The sequence below is a fragment of the Rhinopithecus roxellana genome, chromosome 8, assembly GCF_007565055.1.
Source record: "Rhinopithecus roxellana isolate Shanxi Qingling chromosome 8, ASM756505v1, whole genome shotgun sequence".
Lineage (NCBI taxonomy): Eukaryota > Metazoa > Chordata > Mammalia > Primates > Cercopithecidae > Rhinopithecus > Rhinopithecus roxellana.
Genome location: NC_044556.1, coordinates 132,929,446 through 132,949,193, shown reverse-complemented (window position 1 = coordinate 132,949,193; position 19,748 = coordinate 132,929,446). Strand labels below are relative to the sequence as shown.

Below are 19,748 nucleotides of genomic sequence, written 5' to 3'. Positions count from 1 at the left end.
GCGCGGTGGCTCACACATGTAATTCCAGCGCTTTGGGAGGCCAAGGTGGATGGATCATGAGGTCAGGAGCTCGAGACCAGCCTGGCCAAAATATTGAAACCCTGTCTCTACTGAAAATACAAAAATTAGCCAGGTGTGGTGGCACACACCTGTAGTCCCAGCTACTTGAGAGGCTGAGGCAGGAGAATCACTTGACCCGGGAGGCAGAGGTTGCAGTGAACGGAGGTTGCGTGAGCTAAGACCGTGCCATTGCACTCCAGCCTGGGCGACAAAGCAAGACTCCATCTAAAAAAAAAAAAAAAATTTTTTTTTTTTGAGACAGAGTCTCACTCTGTCGCCCAGGCTGGAGTGCAGTGGCATGATCTCGGCTTACTGCAACGTCCGCCTCTTGGGTTCGAACAATTCTCAGCCTCAGCCTCCTGAATAGCTGGGATTGCAGGCACCCACCACCACGCCCCGCTAATTTTTTTTTTATTTTTAGTAGAGATGGGGTTTCACCATCTTGGCCAGGTTGCTATTGAACTCCTGACCTCGTGATCCACCCACCTCAGCCTCCCAAAGTGCTGGGATTACAGGCATGAGCCACCGCGACCGGCCAAAAAAATTCTTATTAAATATTTTTGTAGTTAATATTACGTTAGTTGGTGTCATGAAAATAGCACTTAACACTTGTTCAAAATTGAGAGTCTTGGTTGCTTTAAAAAATCTGTTAATCCAAGAATAAAGTTTAAGCTAATTTTTATATGTTCATTACTTCATTTTTTAAATAAAATTATTGAAAAACTAATTTCCTCAAATAATTTAATAGGTTCTTCCAGCACCCAAATTGAAGATGACAAATAATCATATTTATAGCAACAAAGGCTATGGAGTAAGCATTCTTCAACCAACGGAACAGTTTTTTATTGTAGCAGAAGAAGCTCTCAACAAAAGGGCTGCTTCAGGAGATAAAAAAGATGATAAAATGCTCTTCAAAGTAATGCAAAACCTGAATCTGGAAATGAATAATAATAAGATAGAAGCAAACGTCAAGGGGGATATCAGAATAGTCACAAGTTAAAGCATCTGAATTGATGTTAAAGTTTTATATTTCACAAATTTGTTTAATAAATGATTCTCATATCCCACTGAAATGGTAGTTTCAATTCAAAGCTTAATTAAAAAATATTTAAATATCATAATGCTTTCATTGAATGATTCATTTTAACATATTTTTAAAATAATAGCTTTATTAAGATGTGGTTCACATGCCATAAAATTCACACATTACAAAGTGTACAATTCAATGATATTAGTATATTTTTAGTATATGGTACAGTCATCACTATTTAATCCAGAAACAAATATGGTTTTAAATATTGCTTTCTAATACTCCTCCAATAAAAAGCATTAGGTGTTCTATATAGATAAAAGACAAAATTTAATTTATAGCTAATTCCCAGTAACCAGAATAAGATAATATGTCATACATTAAAATAGGATAGTTTCTTTAAACTCATTCTTGTAGGTATACATTTTAGAAGAAAAAAGTGAAAAAAAGAAAAAAATAGGATAGATTCAACAGCAAAAAACAAGGAAATCCAAAATAAGAGAGGTAAACAGTATAGAAACGTATTTCTCCCTCATAGTCAAGAAGCGCAGAGGTATTCAGTATAGGGCTAAGAGATGTTCCTTGTGGGAACGCATCGTAGGGCTGGGAGGTAGGTATGTAGGTAGATAGGTGTTTTGCGTTGTCAGAAATTCAAGTTTCTTCTATATTGTTTCACGATTATAAGATTACCATGAAAAATCACCATACGATCCAAGACAGCAATTGGTAATCAAGCTTGCATGTCTGGTTTTCAGCCAGCAGAAGGGAAAGAACCTTTCTTCAAAGTTGCACACATTATTTTGACTTTCATGCTTCTACCTAGAATGTAATTACATGGGTACACTTAGCTGCAAATGAGAAATATAATCTTTACATTGGTCGGTCATGTGGCCTCTAAAATAGAGAGTTGATTTTCTAAGACACAACGAATAGTCTTTTTCCCAAAGCAGAGCTTATGTTGACTTCAGAATACAAAAAGAAATAAGCACTCAGGCTTAAATACTTAAACTTTTGACTTTTACTTCATGTTATCTGTAACCTAACAAAGGTTACGCTGAATTGCCATAAACAATCATCTTCTGAGACTGAGAATTGATCATTTCTCTGTGTGTGTGTGTGTGTGTGTGTGTGTGTGTGTGTGTCTGATGGAGTCTCGCTCTGTTGCCCAGGCTAGAGTGCAGTGACGCGATCTCGGCTCACTGTAAGCTCCCCCTCCCGGGTTCACGCCATTCTCCGGCCTCAGCCTCCCGAGTAGCTGGGACTACAAGTGCCCGCCACCACCACACCCGGCTAATTTTTTGTATTTTTAGTGGAAACAGGGTCTCTCCGTGTTAGCCAGGATGGTCTCAATTTCCTGACTTCATGATCCGCCTGCCTCGGCCTCCCAAAGTTCTGGGATTACAGGCATGAGCCACCGCGCCCGGCCGATCATTTATTTTTAAAAGGGCATGATTGTTCTTCAGTGTTTCATTAAACAGCACTTTTTTAAAAGAGGAAAACCTATAGGCAGTTCCATAGACTTTGTTTATGCATAGTCTATGTACACAAAGACTTGTTAATGAAATTCCAGGATTGTCCTTGGGGGCCTTAACAAGAAACATCTTTCTATAATGAATGTAGTGAGTGTTAAGGGTGGAGATTTGCCTTTTCCATCCTCTTCCCCCACCTTTCTCAGTATTTGGCTTCAGAAAGAGTAGGTGATGGGCAAAGTAATATCTTTGAAGGTGTGCAATAAAAGCAGTAGCCTTGTGTGAACAAACTTATTACTCTGGCCATCTACCTCCCTTCTGTTGCTGCCACTGGTTTCTAACCAATTTGTCTTTTCCCAGGCCAACTACAGAATATAGTGATGCTGTTTTTTTTTCCTTTCATGATTCTAAAACATGCATAAAGCATTTTTAAGATTTTCTAAGAATTTTGATGTTTCATAAAATTATTTTTTTTCCTCTTCTACCTTTCCTCCCCTACCTTTCCCCCCATACCTTATAAATGAAAGACTGAATTTATATATTGTGTTAGTTTTCCACTGCAGTCATAATAAGTTACCACAAACTTAGTGGCTTAACACAGATTTATAATCTTACAGTTCTGTAGGTCAAAAATCTGGCATGGGTCTCACTTGGCCAAAATCAAGGTGTTGACAGGCCTGCATTCCTTTTTGGATGCTCTAGGGAAGGATCTGTTTCCTTGTTTGTTTGGGTTGTTGATAGAATTCAGTCCCTTGTAGTTGTAGGATTCAGATCCCTGTTTCCTTGATGGTTGACAGCTGAGTTTCTGGTGGCTGATTGCATTCCTTGGCTCATGGCCTCCACTCATTTTCAAAGCCAGCAACGGTGGATCAAGTGTCTCTCCTCTGAGTCTCTTCTCTATTCTTATGTCTCATCTCCCTGACTCCTTCTTCTGCCTCCCTCTTCCACTTTTAAGGACTCATGTGATTAGACTGACCCTGCCTCAATGATCCAGGATAATCTCACATCTCAAGATTCTTAACTTTATATATATAATTATATATATATGATTCTAAACTTTTAACATATATATTTATTTATTTATATATTTATTTATATATTTATTTATTATAACATATTTATATATGTTATTTATTTATATATATTTATTTATATATATTTATTTATTATAACATATTTATATATGTTAAAAGTTAAGAATCATATATAAGAACTGTATATGATTATATACTAGATAATATAATCTATAAAATATATAATTAAATATATAAAAATAGTGTAATATATACTTATTAAATATTTAAATATATACCTATTGTTATTCTTAAATATTTAAATATGTATATATTCTTATATATTATATATATTTAAATACGTATATTTTAAAAATTAAGATTCTTGGCCTGGCACGGTGGCTCACGACTGCAATCCCAGCACTTTGGAAGCCGAGGCAGGTGGATCACCTGAGGTCAGGAGTTCAAGACCAGCCTGGCCAACATGGTTAAACCCCATCTCTACTAAAAATACAAAAATTAACTGGGTATGGTTGCGTGTGCCTGTAGTCCCAGCTACTTGGGAGGCTGAGGCAGGAGAATCGCTTGAACCTGGGAGATGGCGATTGCAGTGAGCCGAGATCGCGCCGTTGCACTCCAGCCTGGCAACAGAGCGAGACTCCGTCTCAAAAAAAAAAAAAAATCTTGAGATGTGAGATTATTTATTATATAATAGAGATATATATTATAATGTAAACATAATGTATTATATTAATACAAAAATGTAAAACTTTAAAATGATGTAGTGGTTATTTTTTACATATTAGCATGAAAAATGTTTCACAGCTATGCCTGTTTAGATGAGAAACATTAAACATTTGATTATATAGCCAACTGCTTTGTTATCTTTATCTTAAATTTATTTCTAGGTATGAAAGAAATATGGAATTTCAAAGTGTGAAAATTCCTAAAAGTGCTTCCATTTAAGATAAATCCTAGGGTGACCAATTCATCCCAGTTTGCCCAGGACTTTCCCAGTTTTAGCGCTTCTTCTGTCTTAGAAAAACAGATAGTCCTGGGCCAGCTGAGACATTTGGCAACTCTAGTCAGTTCCCAGGAAGAAAAGATTCTTTTTACATCTTTTTGTTATGTCTTAGATTTATTTTTTTAATCTTTAATTTTGTGTATACATAGTAGGTGTATATATTTATGAGGTACATGAGATAATTTGATACAGTATGCAATGAGTAATAACCACATCACAATAAATGGGGCACCCATCACCTCAAGCATTTATTCTTGCTTTTTGTTACAAACAATCCAATTATACACTTTTAGTTATCTTTTTAAAAAATTTTATTTCAATCATTTTTGGGGAGCAGGTGGTGTTTGTTTACATGAATAAGTTCTTTAATTGTGATTTCTGAGATTTTGGTGCACCCAACACCTGAGCAGTGTACATTGTACCCAATGTGTAGTCTTTTATCCCTCACCCCTTCCCACCCTTCCCCCGAGTCCCCAAAGTCCACTATATCATTCTTACACCTTTGTGTCCTCATAGCTGAGCTCCATTCATAAGCGAGAACATACAATATTTGGTTTTTCCATTCCTGAGTTACTTTGTAAGAATAATGGTCTCTAACTTCATCCAAGTTGCTGCAAATGCAATTATTTCGTTCCTTTTTATGACTGAGTAGTATTCCATAGTCTATATATACTACATTTTCTTTATCCACTTGGTTGATGGGCATTTAGGATGGTCCTGTATTTTTGCAGTTGTGAATTGTGCTGCAATAATCATGCATGTGCAAGTGTCTTTCTTTTACATATAATGATTTCTTTTCCTCTGGGGAGCTACCCAGTAGTGGGATTGCTGGATCAAATGGTAGATCTACTTTTAGTTAAGGAATCTCTATACTGTTTTCCATAGTAGTTGTACTAGTTTACATTCCCACCAGTAGTGTAAAAGTGTTCCCTTTTCACCACATCCATACAAACATCTATTGTTTTTTGAGTGTTAAATTATGGCCATTCATGCAGGAGCAAGGTGGTATCTCACTGTGGTCTTAATTTGCATTTCCCTGATAATTAGTGATGTTGAGCATTTTTCATATGTTTCTCGGCCATTTGTATACCTTTTTAATTTTAAAATTTTTATTATTGCCGGGCGCGGTGGCTCAAGCCTGTAATCCCAGCACTTTGGGAGGCCGAGACGGGTGGATCACGAGGTCAGGAGATCGAGACCATCCTGGCTAACACTGTGAAATCCCGTCTCTACTAAAAAATACAAAAAAACTAGCCGGGCGAGGTGGCGGGCGCCTGTAGTCCTAGCTACTCGGGAGGCTGAGGCAGGAGAATGGCATAAACCCGGGAAGCGGAGCTTGCAGTGAGCTGAGATCCAGCCACTGCACTCCAGCCTGGGCGATAGCGCGAGACTCCGTCTCAAAAAAAAAAAAAAAAAAAAAATTTATTATTTTATTATTTTCTGTTTTTGAGATGGAGTCTTGCTCTATTGCCCAGGCTGGAGGGCAGTGGGGCAATCTCGGCTCACTGCAACCTCTGCCTCCCGGGTTCAAGCCATTCTCCTGCCTCAGCCCCCTGAGTAGCTGGGATTATAGGTGCGCGACCACCACACCCGGCTAGTTTCTGTATTTTTAGTAGAGATGGGGTTTCACCATGTTGGCCAGGCTGGTCTTGAACTCCTGACCTCAGGCGATCCACCCACCTCAGCCTCCCAAAGTGCTGGGATTACAGGCATGAGCCACCGCGCCCGGCCTGTATAACTTCTTTTGAGAATTGTCTATTCATGCCCTTAGCCCACTTTTTGATGAGATTTTTTTTCTTGCTGATTCGAGTTCCTTGTAGATTCTGGATATTAGACTTAGTTTGCAAATATTTTCTCCCACTCTGTGGATTGTCTGTTTATTATGATGATTATTTCTTTTGCTATGCAGACGTTTTTTAGTTTAATTAGGTCCCATCTGTTTTTGTTTTTGTTGCATTTGCTTTTGGGTTCTTGGTCATGAACTCTTTGCCTAAGCCAATGTCTAGAAGAGTTTTTCCGATGTTATCTTTTAGAATTTTTATGGTCTCAGGTCTTAGATTTAAGTCTTTGATCCATCTTGAGTTGATTTTTATATAAGGTGAGAGATGAGGATCCAGTTTCATTCTTCTACATGTGGCTAGCCAATTATCCCAGCACCATTTGTTGAATAGGGTGTCCTTTCCCCATTTTATGTTTTTGTTTGCTTTGTCAAAGATCAGTTAGTTGTAAATATTTGGCTTTATTTCTGGGTTCTCTATTCTGTTCCATTGATCTACATGCCTTTTTTTAAATAACAGTACCATGCTGTTTTGGTAACTGTAGCCTCGTATAGTTTGAGTCAGGTAATATGATGCCTCTAGATTTGTTCTTTTCACTTAGTCTTGCTTTGGCTCTGTGGGCTCTTTTTTGGTTCCATATGAATTTTAGAATTGTTTTTTCTAGTTCTGTGAAGAATGATGATAGTATTTTGATGGGAATTGCATTAAATCTATAGATTGCTTTTGGCAGTATGGTCATTTTCACAATATTAATTCTACCCATCCATGAGCATGGGATATGTTTCCATTTGTTTTTGTCATCGATGATTTCTTTCAGCAGTGTTTGGTAGTCTTCCTTGCAGAGATCTTTCACCTCCTTGGTTAGGTATATTCCTAAGTATTTTATTTTTGCAGCTGTTGTAAAAGTGATTGAGTTCTTGATTTGAATCTCAGCTGAGTTGTTCTTGGTTTATAGCAGTGCTACTGATTTGCATACATTGATTTTCTATCTTGAAACTTTACTGAGTTCATTTTTCAGATCTAGGAGCTTTTAGGATGAGTCTTACTGCATACCTAGGGTTTTCTAGGTATGTGATCACATCACTGACAGGGACAGTTTGACTTCCTCTTTACTGACTCAGACGCCCTTTCTCTTGTCTGATGCTCTGGCTAGGACACTTTTAGTTTTCTTTAAATGTACAGTAAATTATTGTTGCCTGTAGTTGCCCTGTTGTGCTACCAAATTCTAAATCTTATTCATTCAATCTAACAATATTTGTGTACCCATTAACCATCCCCACTTTCCTAGCACCACCACTACCCTTGCCAGCCTTTGGTAACCATTAATCTCCATGAGTTCAGCTGTTTTAATTTCTCTATTCTGATCCATGAGTCTATGTGCCTGTTTTTATGCAAGTAATGTTACAGTGGGTAGCTTAGTCAGGTATGAGTGGGGCAGAAGAGAGCTCCGCCCCACTCCCCGCCCCCCCCCCAACCCCCAGCGATACACCAGGAGTGTCAGGCAACCATCAGATGATGGTCAGGTGGTCAACCGTCTCTCTAAACTAATAATTGGTTACAGCCAGTGCCAAGAAAAGGCAGTCTCTTCTAATAAATAGAAAACACCTGAAACTGGTGATAAGCAGCTTCCTGATAAGAGCTCAGGAGTTTGGCAAGTGGGGAGAAGTAACATAAAACCCCAGAAGTATGCCAATGTATAAAACCCCAAGTCAAAAGGTCAAGCCGTGCACTTGCCTCTTGAGTCACCTACTTGGCCTTCTTCCAAGTGTACTTTCCTTCCCTTTATTCCTGTTATAAAACTTTATTTATTGTTTGGGAGATGGAGTCTCACTCTTGTCACCCAGGCTGGAGTGCAATGGCATGATCTTGGCTCTCTGCAACCTCCACTTCCTGGGTTCAAGCGATTCTCCTGTCTCAGCCTCCTGAGTAGCTGGGACTACAAGTGCCCTCCACCGCATCTGGCCAAATTTTTCTTTTTCTTTTTTTTTTTTGAGACAGGGTTTCACTCTTGTTGCCCAGTCTGGAGTGCAATGGTGCAATCCTGGCTCACCGCAACCTCTGCCTCCTGGGTTCAAGTGATTCTCCTGCCTCAACTTTTCTGAGTAGCTGTAATTACAGGTATGTACCACCACGCCCTGCTAATTTTGTATTTTTAGTAGAGATGGGGTTTCTCCATGTTGGTACAGGCTGGTCTCGAACTCCCGACCTCAGGTGATCCACCCACCTCGGCCTCCCAAAGTGTTGGGATTACAGGTGTGAGTCACTGCACCCAGCCTTAATTTTTGTATTTTTAGTAGAGATGGAGTTTCATCACATTGGCCAGGCTGGTCTGAAATTCCTGACCTCAGGTGATCCACAAAGTGTTGGGATTACAAGCATGAGCCACCACGCCTGGCCTTGTTATAAGACTTCTTAATAAAACTTTCACTCTTGCTCTAAAACTTGCCTAAGTTTCTTCTTCTGCCTTATGCCCCTCAGTCAAATTTTTCCTCTGAGGAGGCAAGAAATGAGGTTGTTGCAGACTCATATGAATTCACTGCCAGTAACATACTTTGGTGTTGTGTGACTCAGATATGTTCTGCTGCTAACAGTACCATGTTGTTTTGGTTCCTATAGTTCTGCAGTATAATTTGAAGTCAGGTAATGTGATTTCTCCAGCTTTGTTCTTTATGCTCAGGATGGCTGTGGCTATTCTGGATCTTTTGTGGTTCCATTTAAAGTTTAGAATTATTTTTGCTGTTTCTGTGAAGAATGTCATTGATATTTTGATAGAGAATGCATTGAATCTGTAGATTGCTTTGGGTACTGTGGATGTTTTAACAATACCGATTCTTCCAATCAAAGAACAGGAATACTCTTCCATTTTTTGGTGTCCTCTTCAATTTCTTGCATTGGCGTTTTATAGTTTTTATTGTAGAGATCTCATGTCTTTGGTGAAATTTATTCGTATTTTATTTGTAGCTATTGTAAATTGACTTTCTTGATTTATTTTTCAGATTGTTTGTTGCTGGCATAGAAATGCTATTATTTTTGTATGTTGGTTTGTATCCTGCAACTTTACCGTATTTATCTGTTCCAGTAGTTTTTTTGCTGGATTCTTGAGGTTTTTCCAAACATAAGACCATATCATCTGCAAACAAGGATAATTTGACTTTTTCCTTTCCAATTTGGATGCCCTTTCTTTCTTTCTCGTCTGATTGCTCTAGTTAGGACTTCCAGTTATGTTAAATAACAATGGTGAAAATGGCATCCTTGTCTTGCTCTAGATCTTAAAGGAAAGTCATTTCCCATTCAGTATGATACTAGCTGTGGGTCTGTCATATATGGATTTTATTGTATTGAGGTATGTCCTTCTATACCCAGGTTTTTAGTGTTTTATTTAAATCATGAAGGGATGGTTGGATTTTAACAAATGCTTTTTCAGCATCAATTGAAATTATTATTATTTTTATCCTTCATTCTGTTGATATGATGTGTCTCATTGGTTGATTTGCATATGTTGAACCATTTTTCAGATGAAGGAAGGAGTCTTTCTAGAAGCCGCAAGCTGTGCTTGGTTTTGGGGGAGGGGTGACGTAAACACTCTGTTGACTGCCCCAGCTGGTGTCTCACTAGCTTGTGTGTACCTCAAGTGCTGAGCCCAGCACACCACCACGACTTGTCCAGTAATTGCAGTCCTTGTGGCCTAGACTGCCTTTCATTTAGGAACCCAGAGCACTTAAGCCTACAGTGGCAGGGCTTGTCAGAAGTCAGGTTCCAACCTCTGGGAAGGACAATTCATCTCTGGCTATAAATACCTAGGTACCAATATACCTAGCCATCTCTGGCTAGGTATGTTTCCTCCAAGGGCATGGGCTAAATTCTTCTTTGCACTGTGATAAAGTAGCACTCAGTTCCAACGCAACATCTCATTCTGTTCCCCCACTGCCAGGCACACAGATTCTGTCTGCGCCATGCAGCCGCTGCCAGGGCACAGAGAAAGGGTGATGTAAGCAAGTCAAGACTGTCTTTCCTACCTTCTTCCATGCCTCTTTCCTCAATATACCTCTTTCCAGGTACTGTGATCGCTCACCTGATTTTTGGTTCTTACAAAGGTGTTTTGTGTGGATAGTTTTCAGTTTGGTGTTCTTGCAGGGAGATGGTCACTGGAGGCTTCTATGAAGCCATCTTGCTCCACCTCTCCTCACATCTTTTCTTAAAAGCTAAATTATCACTAAAATCGTCTCAGAAATTCAGGTAACCTCGGTTAACTTTGAGATTCAATATTAAATTTTCCCCACATGGTCCAGAAATATTTTATACTACATGTGATAGGACAGTCTGCAAATATTAAAGTTACACAAATACAACTTTAAAAAACTTCCCTTTTTGTCTTCTAGACAGTAATTCAAGTCTAAGTCTTTCTGGCAAATACAGAATTCAGGAGCTGTTTTCCCAGTCAAAACCAAAATTCATATCAGTTCCAATCAAATTAGAAATTCCATTTTTGGTTTTCTTTACTGTCCTCCTGTCCCAATTCTGTTTCCAGATTCAGAGAGAGGAAAATTGGAATTCAAATACATGCTTGGCTAAAGTTGATGTCTTCTTTCTTGTTGTTTGGGCTGACCCCTAAGTTGGCACAACTATTCATATTGTGATCTGTTCCTATGGAATAGGTGACGTTCAGAGGGTCTGGAGTGTAGCTCCACAGCATAGAAGATCCCATCAAATTGTAGCTGCTTACTTGAGGACACTGTACCTACACCTTCTGTTAACACAGAAAGGTCTGCAGCTTGGCTTCCTCAAACTGGCACATCAGCTTTTTCTTCCAGATAACTTTCAAGCTGCCAACCACAGACCAAACAGGTGCAATTCAGGCCACTCTTTCCTGTCTGAACTTCTAGAAGGGCAGACTCAGTTGTCACTGCCAGCTCTACTACCGCAAACTCCAGTAGATATGTGCTGTGAGAGAAGGGGTGGTAAGCAGAAACCTTTCTACATATTTTTTTCTCGAATTCTCTCCCATCTCCTGAATGGGAACCGTATGTATTCAAGCTCTCATTTTGGAAGAACTTTCAGTCATTGCACACCTGCTGTGACATTCTTTAACTATTGTCTTTGTTCTAAGCAGAATGTAGAGATGACTAAGAAAGGAAATGAAGGCCGGGTGTGGTGGCTCATGCCTGTAATCCCAGCACTTTGGGAGGCCGAGGCGGGTGAATTGCCTGAGGTCAAGAGATCAAGACCAGCCTGGGCAGGTGAAAACCCATTTCTACAAAACATAAAAAAATTAGCTGGGTGTGGTGGTGGCAGGTGCCTGCGGTCCCAGTTACCCACTGCTTAGGAGGCTGAGGTGGGAAGATCGCTTGAGCCTGGCAGGTAGAGGTTGCAAGTGAGCTGAGATTGCGCCACTGCACTCCAGCCTGGGTGACCCTGCCTCAAAACAGAAATTCAACAGTAGTTGATGTCTGAAGGTATTAATATAACACAAAATACTCTATGTAGCCTTCTGCTCTTTTAAGTCTCATCTAAGAAAAGGAATGATTTCTGGACCTTTTAATGGATTCTTTGACAAGTGAAGTGGATTCCCACTTAGAGTTATGACAAGCACTTAACCTCCCATGTAAGCAACTAGTGAAACAGCTGCTTTCAGACATTAGACAACAGGCAATGCAGAACTGTGATCCCCCAATAAGGAAAACAATGAGACAAGTCCATGACTATGTGGAAGCACTTTTTGGGTCATGGCGGAGGGAGAAAGTACCAAGCAGAGCACTGCAGTTAAGAGACAAACGAGTTTGGGGAGGACAGCTGGTATGTGTGGGGCACACACAGCGGGGAGCTACATACGGAGCTCCTTAGGTCTTCAGCTGAATATGAAAAAATTAGAACTATGCCTTAGGGCTTTTTTCCAACCTTTAGAGAATGCACTTTGACAACTTTTGGCCATTTTTCAATTTCACATTTCTAATTGAATTTGTTGGAGGGATGAGTACCATTCAAATGAACCATTATTGGTTTTATACTAAGGGAGGAGACCACTCCTCATATCATCTTATGCCTAATTTCCGCCTCCAAAGAATTAAAAACTAAAAGACAGAAATGAAATCCACAGGCAGACAGCCTGGCGCCACACCCTGGGCCTAGTAGTTAAGACTGACCCCTGACCTAATCGGTTATCTATAGATTACATTGTATAGAAATGCACTGTGAAAATCCCTATCCTGTTTTCTTCTGATCTAATTACCAGTGCATGCAGCCCCCACCTGCTTGCTCAATCAATCATGGCCCCCTCACACACACCCTTAGAGTTGTGAGCCCTTAAAAGGCACAGCAATTGCTCACTCAGGGAGCTCGGCTCTTGAGACAGGAGTCTTGCTGATGCCCCCCCCCCCCGGCTGAAAAAACCCCTTCTTTCTTTAACTTGGTGTCAGAGGAGTTTTGTCTGCGGCTCGTCCTGCTACTATACCTTTTATGGGAGTTTTCACACCTGCAAAGGGAGAGAAAGCATGATCCATCGATGGTGCTAGTTCAGTATGGCTAGCTACAGCTGTACAGCAGAAATGAAGGTAGAGCTGGAGTCAGGGGCTAAGAAGGGAGTCTAGCCTCTACCCTGCCGGCAGTAAGAACCATTGGTTTAAGTCAGGAAAGAGGGTATGAAATTAGATTCGTTTGGGAATGTTTACTCTAGCTGCAGTGGAGATCAGATTGAGGCAGGCCTGTAGGCAGGATCAGTTAAGTGGTTGCTGTGGCACTGTATGTTCAAACTAAGACTGAATAGAACAGAGGCAACTGATCTATAAAAGTATATTTAACGACGTTTTGAGCTGACTAGAGGTGGTGGCTTAAAATTAAGCAGCCGAAACTCCAAAGAAAACAGAGCAGAGAACACAGTACTTGTCAGGACATAGGGTAGGTTGGGAGGGGAAGGAGGTCAGTTTGGAAAGCACTGAGGATTTTTTTCTATGGGATATTTAAGCAGAGATACATGTTCAGTATGCAGCTGCTTACATGGCTCAGAAAGGAAATCTCGGTTGGAGACAGACTTGTGCGTCTGTAAATAGGTGCCATCAGCTTAACAACTGCTGAAGGTGATCTACAACATATATGCAGGATAAAGGACTTTGAAAAGGAAACCAAGACAAAAATATAACTTGCCCAAGATCACCCACATGGTGGAGAAAAGAATTCAGACAGACCCAGTTCTGTCTAATCCAATACCTTTGCCCTCTCTCACTGTATCCTGCTCAAATGAGAAATCTGAAAATTCACTGGAAACTGTAAAGTGTTATAAATGTATGAACATCTCTATTAAAGAGGCTTAAGAGTTCTATGGAGTGATTATATTGCTTTTAATTGTCATAGTAGAAACTCACTTAGAAAAGAAAATGCTGGCCTTGGTCTTATTCAAAGACAGAATATGGGAGGAAGCCAAATGTTCAACCCTAGATCGAAAGTTTTATTCAGGTTTATGTGGCTTGTACACTTGCCAGTATTTACTTCAAAAGGTAACAATTCAATTCCAAGGTGATTTTTCTATTACAAGTAGTATCACTTAGTATACTTTTGAAACATGGTACAACTTCTCTGACATTTAAAATGAACAGATGTAACTGGCATTATAAAATTTTCTAATATATAAGGGTCAACAAACAAACTACACGGCAAGTATTCGGTGTAATACTTTATTTTCTACTGTATTAAACGAAAGCCAGGAAAATACCAAGTTATTTAAAGGCAAATCTTTACTCCTTAAAGAAAAAATACAAACTGTGGTATTTTTAAGATAGATCGTTATATTTTACATAATATAAACAAAATCACTAATGCATCTATAGGCTTGGTTTCCTTAAACTACAATGAACCACAGAATGGGTGAAAATGCATTTACTTTTTGGTGGCAAATAAACATATTGGAAAAAACACGTAACACATAGCATGCCTTTTTTTCCTTACTGTCTACACACAGGAACTGACATAACCAAGATTTAATAGCCACCACCTCCTCTCCCCTGTCCAAAGTAACCAGCTCCATAGGCCCCTCTACCACCTCCTCGCTGGAATCCCCCAGATCCTCTGTAGCCTCCACTAGGCCCTCTGTAGTCTCCTCCAGAGTTGCCTCTAAAGCCACCTCGGGAAACTCCTCTATAGCCTCCACCAACACCTGCGCCATATCCTGCCCGAAAGGAGTTGGGGCTGCCACCATAGCCTCCGCTACCATAGCCTCCACCGCCATAGCCTCCACTGGTATAGCCACCGCCATAGCCTCCACCACTGTAACTAGAACCTCCCCTTCTATATCCACTTCCATTGTCGTATCGGGCCATCTTGGGAGGACGTGGACCATCTCCATACCTAGGAAAAGCACAAAACCATCACTTCAGCAAAGCATTCTTATTATTTCCCAATCACTCACCAAATGCATACATTTAGTTATATTTGAAAATTTAATACATAAAGGGAATGAAGCCAAATGCACAAATCGAAATTGAAACAAAATGGATCTGCTATTCTGAAACAGTCATCAATTATATCCATCTGTTTTTCTGAAGTTCTTTCTGGTTCAATCTCAAAGGTTTTGAATTTTGGCAGTATGTCATTACAACTTTAAGACTGCTCTTACTCAGGTTAACAACATAGTGTTCCAAGAAGGCAAGCATTAGGAGAGGGTTCCTGGAGCTGCCAATAAACTATTTGGTCTTTATCACTAAAAGTTTTCCTGCAATAATTCTAAAATACGATTTTGAAAAATGTCTATCTAATTTTCAAAAATTCTATCTACTACTGTAATTTAGGCCACCACATAGTCATACATCCTAAACTCTCTTACATATATCCCTTTCTTTCTAGTTTCTGGACTACTATCCCTCATAGAAACAGATTATATATACAAAGGCTCCTTGCTTACCAGCCCTCCTACCAAAAATAATCTCTCTTCTCCTAAACACCCATGAATACTTCATTTGTTATCTGCCTATGATGCTTACTGAATTATTCTATACATTTAACCACCTAGGAGGGCCACAGTAAAGCAGAGTAAGAACAGTTTCAGGAGGCATGTTGCCTGGGTTTGAATCTGGTTCTATCAGTTATTAGTTGTATGACCTTGAGTCTTATCTGTGCCCGGTTTCCGTATCTATATTAAAGAGGATGAGGATAACCATCTACCCATCTTACAGACAGACCAAATGCAATAAATCATTTTTGATGAGGAATTAGAGGTCATTTTTGGATAACTGGAAGGATTTTAGTACATTAGCATATTATAGTATTACTAAAACACTTAAGGTTTTGGGGTGTTATTGTGACCATATTCTTAAAAGATATGAAGTGTATTGATGTAAAATGTGGTAGTGCCTACTACTTCATCACAAATGATTAAGGAAATGTACAAAACGCTGAAAATTAGTCAATCTAAACAAAGACTATATGGCTATACATTGTATCACTCTTCTGCCTTTTTGGCAAGTATCAAGTATTTGTAAATAAAAACTCATGGGCAAAGGAAAAAATTTTAAAACCTGAAGCAAATAAAAATTTTAAGAATTAAGATAAATTTCTCATTTCTTTGCTTTAGGATATCCATGCTCTTAGTTGTTTAAGATAAACAAAAACACATACACATTGGATAAATAAGTAATTTAACATCTCATCAGTATTTTTTCTTTAGAGATGCCAAAACAGTACCATGGAAAAAGGGCTATCCGGGCTGTGTCACTTCCCTGTCATGTGACCTACTCTGAACTACGTATGTGTATTTGTAAGATCCTTTTCTAACACTACCAATATGCACTGATGCGGCAGACCAATTACTAACAAAGGGACTAACAAAAGTAAATGACATTCTTTGTTCTGAGTTTGTCAGACGGAACTAAACTATCTATATCTAGAATTTTACTTAATAAGGCTTCTATCACTAACTCTAGAAATTCTAGACCTACAAAAGATCTCTCCCCTCTACTTGGTTCAATGAGAAGTTAATATGGTACTCACCGTGTACTGCCAATCATAAGGTTGATACCAGCAGCTGAGGGTCTAGAGATTTGACGGATCATGTTCAGCATACGTTCATTTACAGGGTCCAACTGGCTGATGATAGCAGGTTGTTTGGTTACTTCAACAACCAGAGCCTCCATGGCTGCCCGGAGACCGGTGATACAGGCAGCAGCTTCATGAGATATTTGCAGTTTAATCCTAAAGTGGCGAAAAACATTAAAAATAAGAGAAGGAGTATATGAAGAAAAAGACCATTATCTCTCAACTTCACACATGGCAAGTTAAAGAATAAATTTAACTTCTTAAGCACTAATATTTAAAAAAACTACTTATAATGGCCCCAAACTTAGGCAAACACAGATATGAAGAGCAGTAATAATCAGCACTAGCCTCTTAAAATTCACTGCTACTAGCAGGAATCTGAAGCCATAAAGTCTATCAAGCCTAATAAAATACAAAAATATATGTAATATACAATAAACAAAAAAAAGTCCAGCAATATGGATCATTCAGACTTTATTATTTTTCTGAGACAGAGTCTTGCTCTGTTGCTCAGGCTGGAGTGGAGTGGCGTGATCTTGGCTCACTGCAACCTCTGCCTCCCAGGTTCAAGTGATTCTCCTGCCTCAGCCTCCAGAATAGCTGGGACTATTGGTGTGCGCTACCACACTAGGCTAGACTTTTTGTATTTTCAGTAGAGACAGGTTTCACCATGTTGTCCAGGCTGATCTCGAACTTCCTGAGCCCAAGTGATCTGCGGCACCCAGCCAGATCATCCAGACTTTAAAAGAATGAATTAAGAGACCCAGAATGCTGGCATTTTCTAGGTTTTCAAGAATATGATGGCTGAGCCTACTGGCTATCCATTAAGCTCTATTCCATTTTTGCCCAGTGCTTGCCACTAGTTTTGAATCAATATAGAGAGTATGTGAAAGTGTATTCAAGCTTCACTTAGATTGATTCCATAGTGGTGTGCATAGTGGTTAGACATGGCTCAAATTTCTAATGCATCTGCTTCTACTGGTATCCGTTTAAGTATATAGTATGCAATTAAGTTAGATATAGTTAGTATCTATTTAAGTTATAATTAGTATATAATTAAGTTAGATTAGCAGCTGAATTCCATATTATAATTCTAAGGATTCAGTTTGGAGTTCACATCTGAAAATCCATACCAGTCATCTACAAGCACAATCTGCCCATCAGATTGGACTTTCTTGGAGGCAAACAGAAGCAACTGCAGGGGTGTGACTAAAGTCATGCCTTTAGCAGAGATGGCTCGAGTTCGAATCTGCAAATGGAGAAAGAGACAGTACAAAATGGTTGACATTCCAACTTCCAAATACTGCCATATACTATGCTTTGAAAATCAAAATTCATATTCCTAACGATTGTGAAGACAATTTCAACTTTCAACGTTAACTTTTGTAGTCTTTTCTTACCTTTTCACCAAATACAAAGAAGGGAGATGGGTACTTCATGTCTTGGCTACTAAAAGGACAGTTAACAGATGATTTGTGGATAAGTGCATTACGTCCTTCAGTGGTGAGAATCTTTCTCTTTTCCTTATGATAGCATACATTGGGGTACACACCAAAGGCCAGGAGGGAGATAACAACATCCAAATTATTATCTGGTCCAGTGTTAGTAAACACTTGTGTCAACAAACAGTCTGTTAAGAGGAGCAGAGTGAAAAGAAAAATCAGATAACTGGCTGATCTTCACATTACATGCAAACTATTCAAGAAAATTCGGAGAACTGACTCTTCCTCTCTTCACATAACCTGTCTGTAAAACTTTCTCATCTGCTACTCTTCAATAGCTGTTAGTTGTAGAGAAGATGGAATGATAATCTAAGAGGACACCTACTGGAATGAAGGTTGACGTTTTTACCCAGTCTACACTTTATGAGTACTTAGCTACTGACTGGAAAACATGACAGTCAACCGCTGAAAACACAGACATATTTTGTTCTAGACAAACGAGTTCTAGTCTTATAACCTCCTAATTGGATAAATTAAAGACAATTTATACCTTGGTGCCTGTTTCATTACCTATAAAATGCATCTCAAGACTCTAGCACATAAAAAGTTTTCCCTCTTATAATTTTGAGGAAAAACTAATATTTCGGCTGGCTTATGACAGAAAAGAACCACTCACTACTCTGTTAAGTTATTCCAATCACAGCCGTTAAAAATTTACCAACTTGCCCAACTACCTTCTGTCTCTCAACAGTCTTATTTCTGGTTATGCATTCCAGTTCTCAATGTTTTAGGAAATAATTCTACATTTTAACCTAGTTGGAAAAGAAGAGTACTATAGCTCATCTTTATATCAAGAAACATGAGTTGGTTTTTTTCTACGTTAGATGTCATAAGGTCCTCTAGTCATCTGTACACCAGAAGTATAAATTAAAGCCATTTAAAATTTAATGTGGTAGAATTTACTTCAAGTCTAAATGCTAATCAATTACTTTGCAAACCACTATAAGGTTATCAGCAAAGTACTCATTCTGGGAGCTAGACTAGTATCCATGAGAACTAAGAAATAGTTGGGAATATATAAAAATCATAGGGTCTAAAATTTGAAGCTAAAATACACTTTGCTGTCAATTTGCATGTACTATATAAATGTCACTTTAAAGATATCTTAAGAATGGGAGTCTTACCTTCTGGAAACCCAGAATTAATCAAAATCTCTTTGAGTTGAACTTTGGCTTCCCAAGTCATTCTTAGTGTGGCCATATTAAGTCTTTTGTGCTCACAAAAACGTATCTCTGCTTCTTCTCCACCCATTCTAAAATAAATTGGTATGAGAAATCATTCTCTAAGACCCGAGAACTAAATATAAATGAGAAACTACAGTCAGCTCACCCAAATCTTACTCATACCTAGCATCATCCCAGGCTTGGAATACTGATAAAAGGGCTACGTGATCAGAAAATCTGTTTCCAGCAAAATTTCGATGGATATAGCCCAGCCGCTTTCCTTCATTGATGAAAGGCTCTGGAAAGCAGGTAGCAGCAGCAATGGTACAGATAGCATCTCCCACGCTGAAATACACAGACAGTTAAATTCAGACTAGATCACAATATTGTTGCCAGCAGCTCAGGTAGTACTGTCGACTGTGGGTTGCAGTCTTTATGGCTACGATTCTACTTTTATTTTCAATGAAATTGGGTTAACAAAGGACTTTACAGCTGCTCTCTTCAGAATCAGAAAGAAAAAAAAAAGGTGCTCTGATGCTCCAATGGTCATGTACTTACCATAAATTATGACCAAGTATATTTCTCCTTTTATATTCTCTCTTCCTCATCATACCAAATCTCTTAATCTTCAACATTTTCTGATAAAATTAACCTCTTTTCCTGATGCTGCTCTTTCAAGACCAACTATTAGT

At 39.0% G+C, this 19,748-nt stretch overlaps 2 protein-coding genes across 3 annotated transcripts in view; one reads left to right on the top strand and one right to left on the bottom strand.

Annotated features, from left to right (window-relative positions):
• Window positions 1-1,178, top strand: part of SHCBP1L (SHC binding and spindle associated 1 like) — a 47,629-nt gene extending 46,451 nt beyond the window's left edge. Inside the window, exon 10 of the mRNA XM_010368928.2 lies at window positions 809-1,178. Within this exon, the coding sequence (XP_010367230.1) occupies window positions 809-1,060 (252 nt within the window). The 3' untranslated portion in view covers window positions 1,061-1,178. The remainder of the gene's footprint in view (window positions 1-808) is intronic.
• Window positions 1,179-14,022: 12,844 nt separating this feature from the next.
• DHX9 (DExH-box helicase 9) overlaps window positions 14,023-19,748 on the bottom strand; it is a 48,712-nt gene continuing 42,986 nt past the window's right edge. For both annotated transcript variants that reach the window (XM_010368925.2, XM_010368926.2), the window contains 6 exons: window positions 19,240-19,401; window positions 19,018-19,145; window positions 17,792-18,021; window positions 17,525-17,640; window positions 16,347-16,547; window positions 14,023-14,708 (listed from right to left, as the gene is read on the bottom strand). In XM_010368925.2, coding sequence (XP_010367227.1) covers window positions 14,342-14,708; window positions 16,347-16,547; window positions 17,525-17,640; window positions 17,792-18,021; window positions 19,018-19,145; window positions 19,240-19,401 — 1,204 coding nt within the window. In that variant the 3' untranslated portion in view covers window positions 14,023-14,341. The remainder of the gene's footprint in view (window positions 14,709-16,346; window positions 16,548-17,524; window positions 17,641-17,791; window positions 18,022-19,017; window positions 19,146-19,239; window positions 19,402-19,748) is intronic.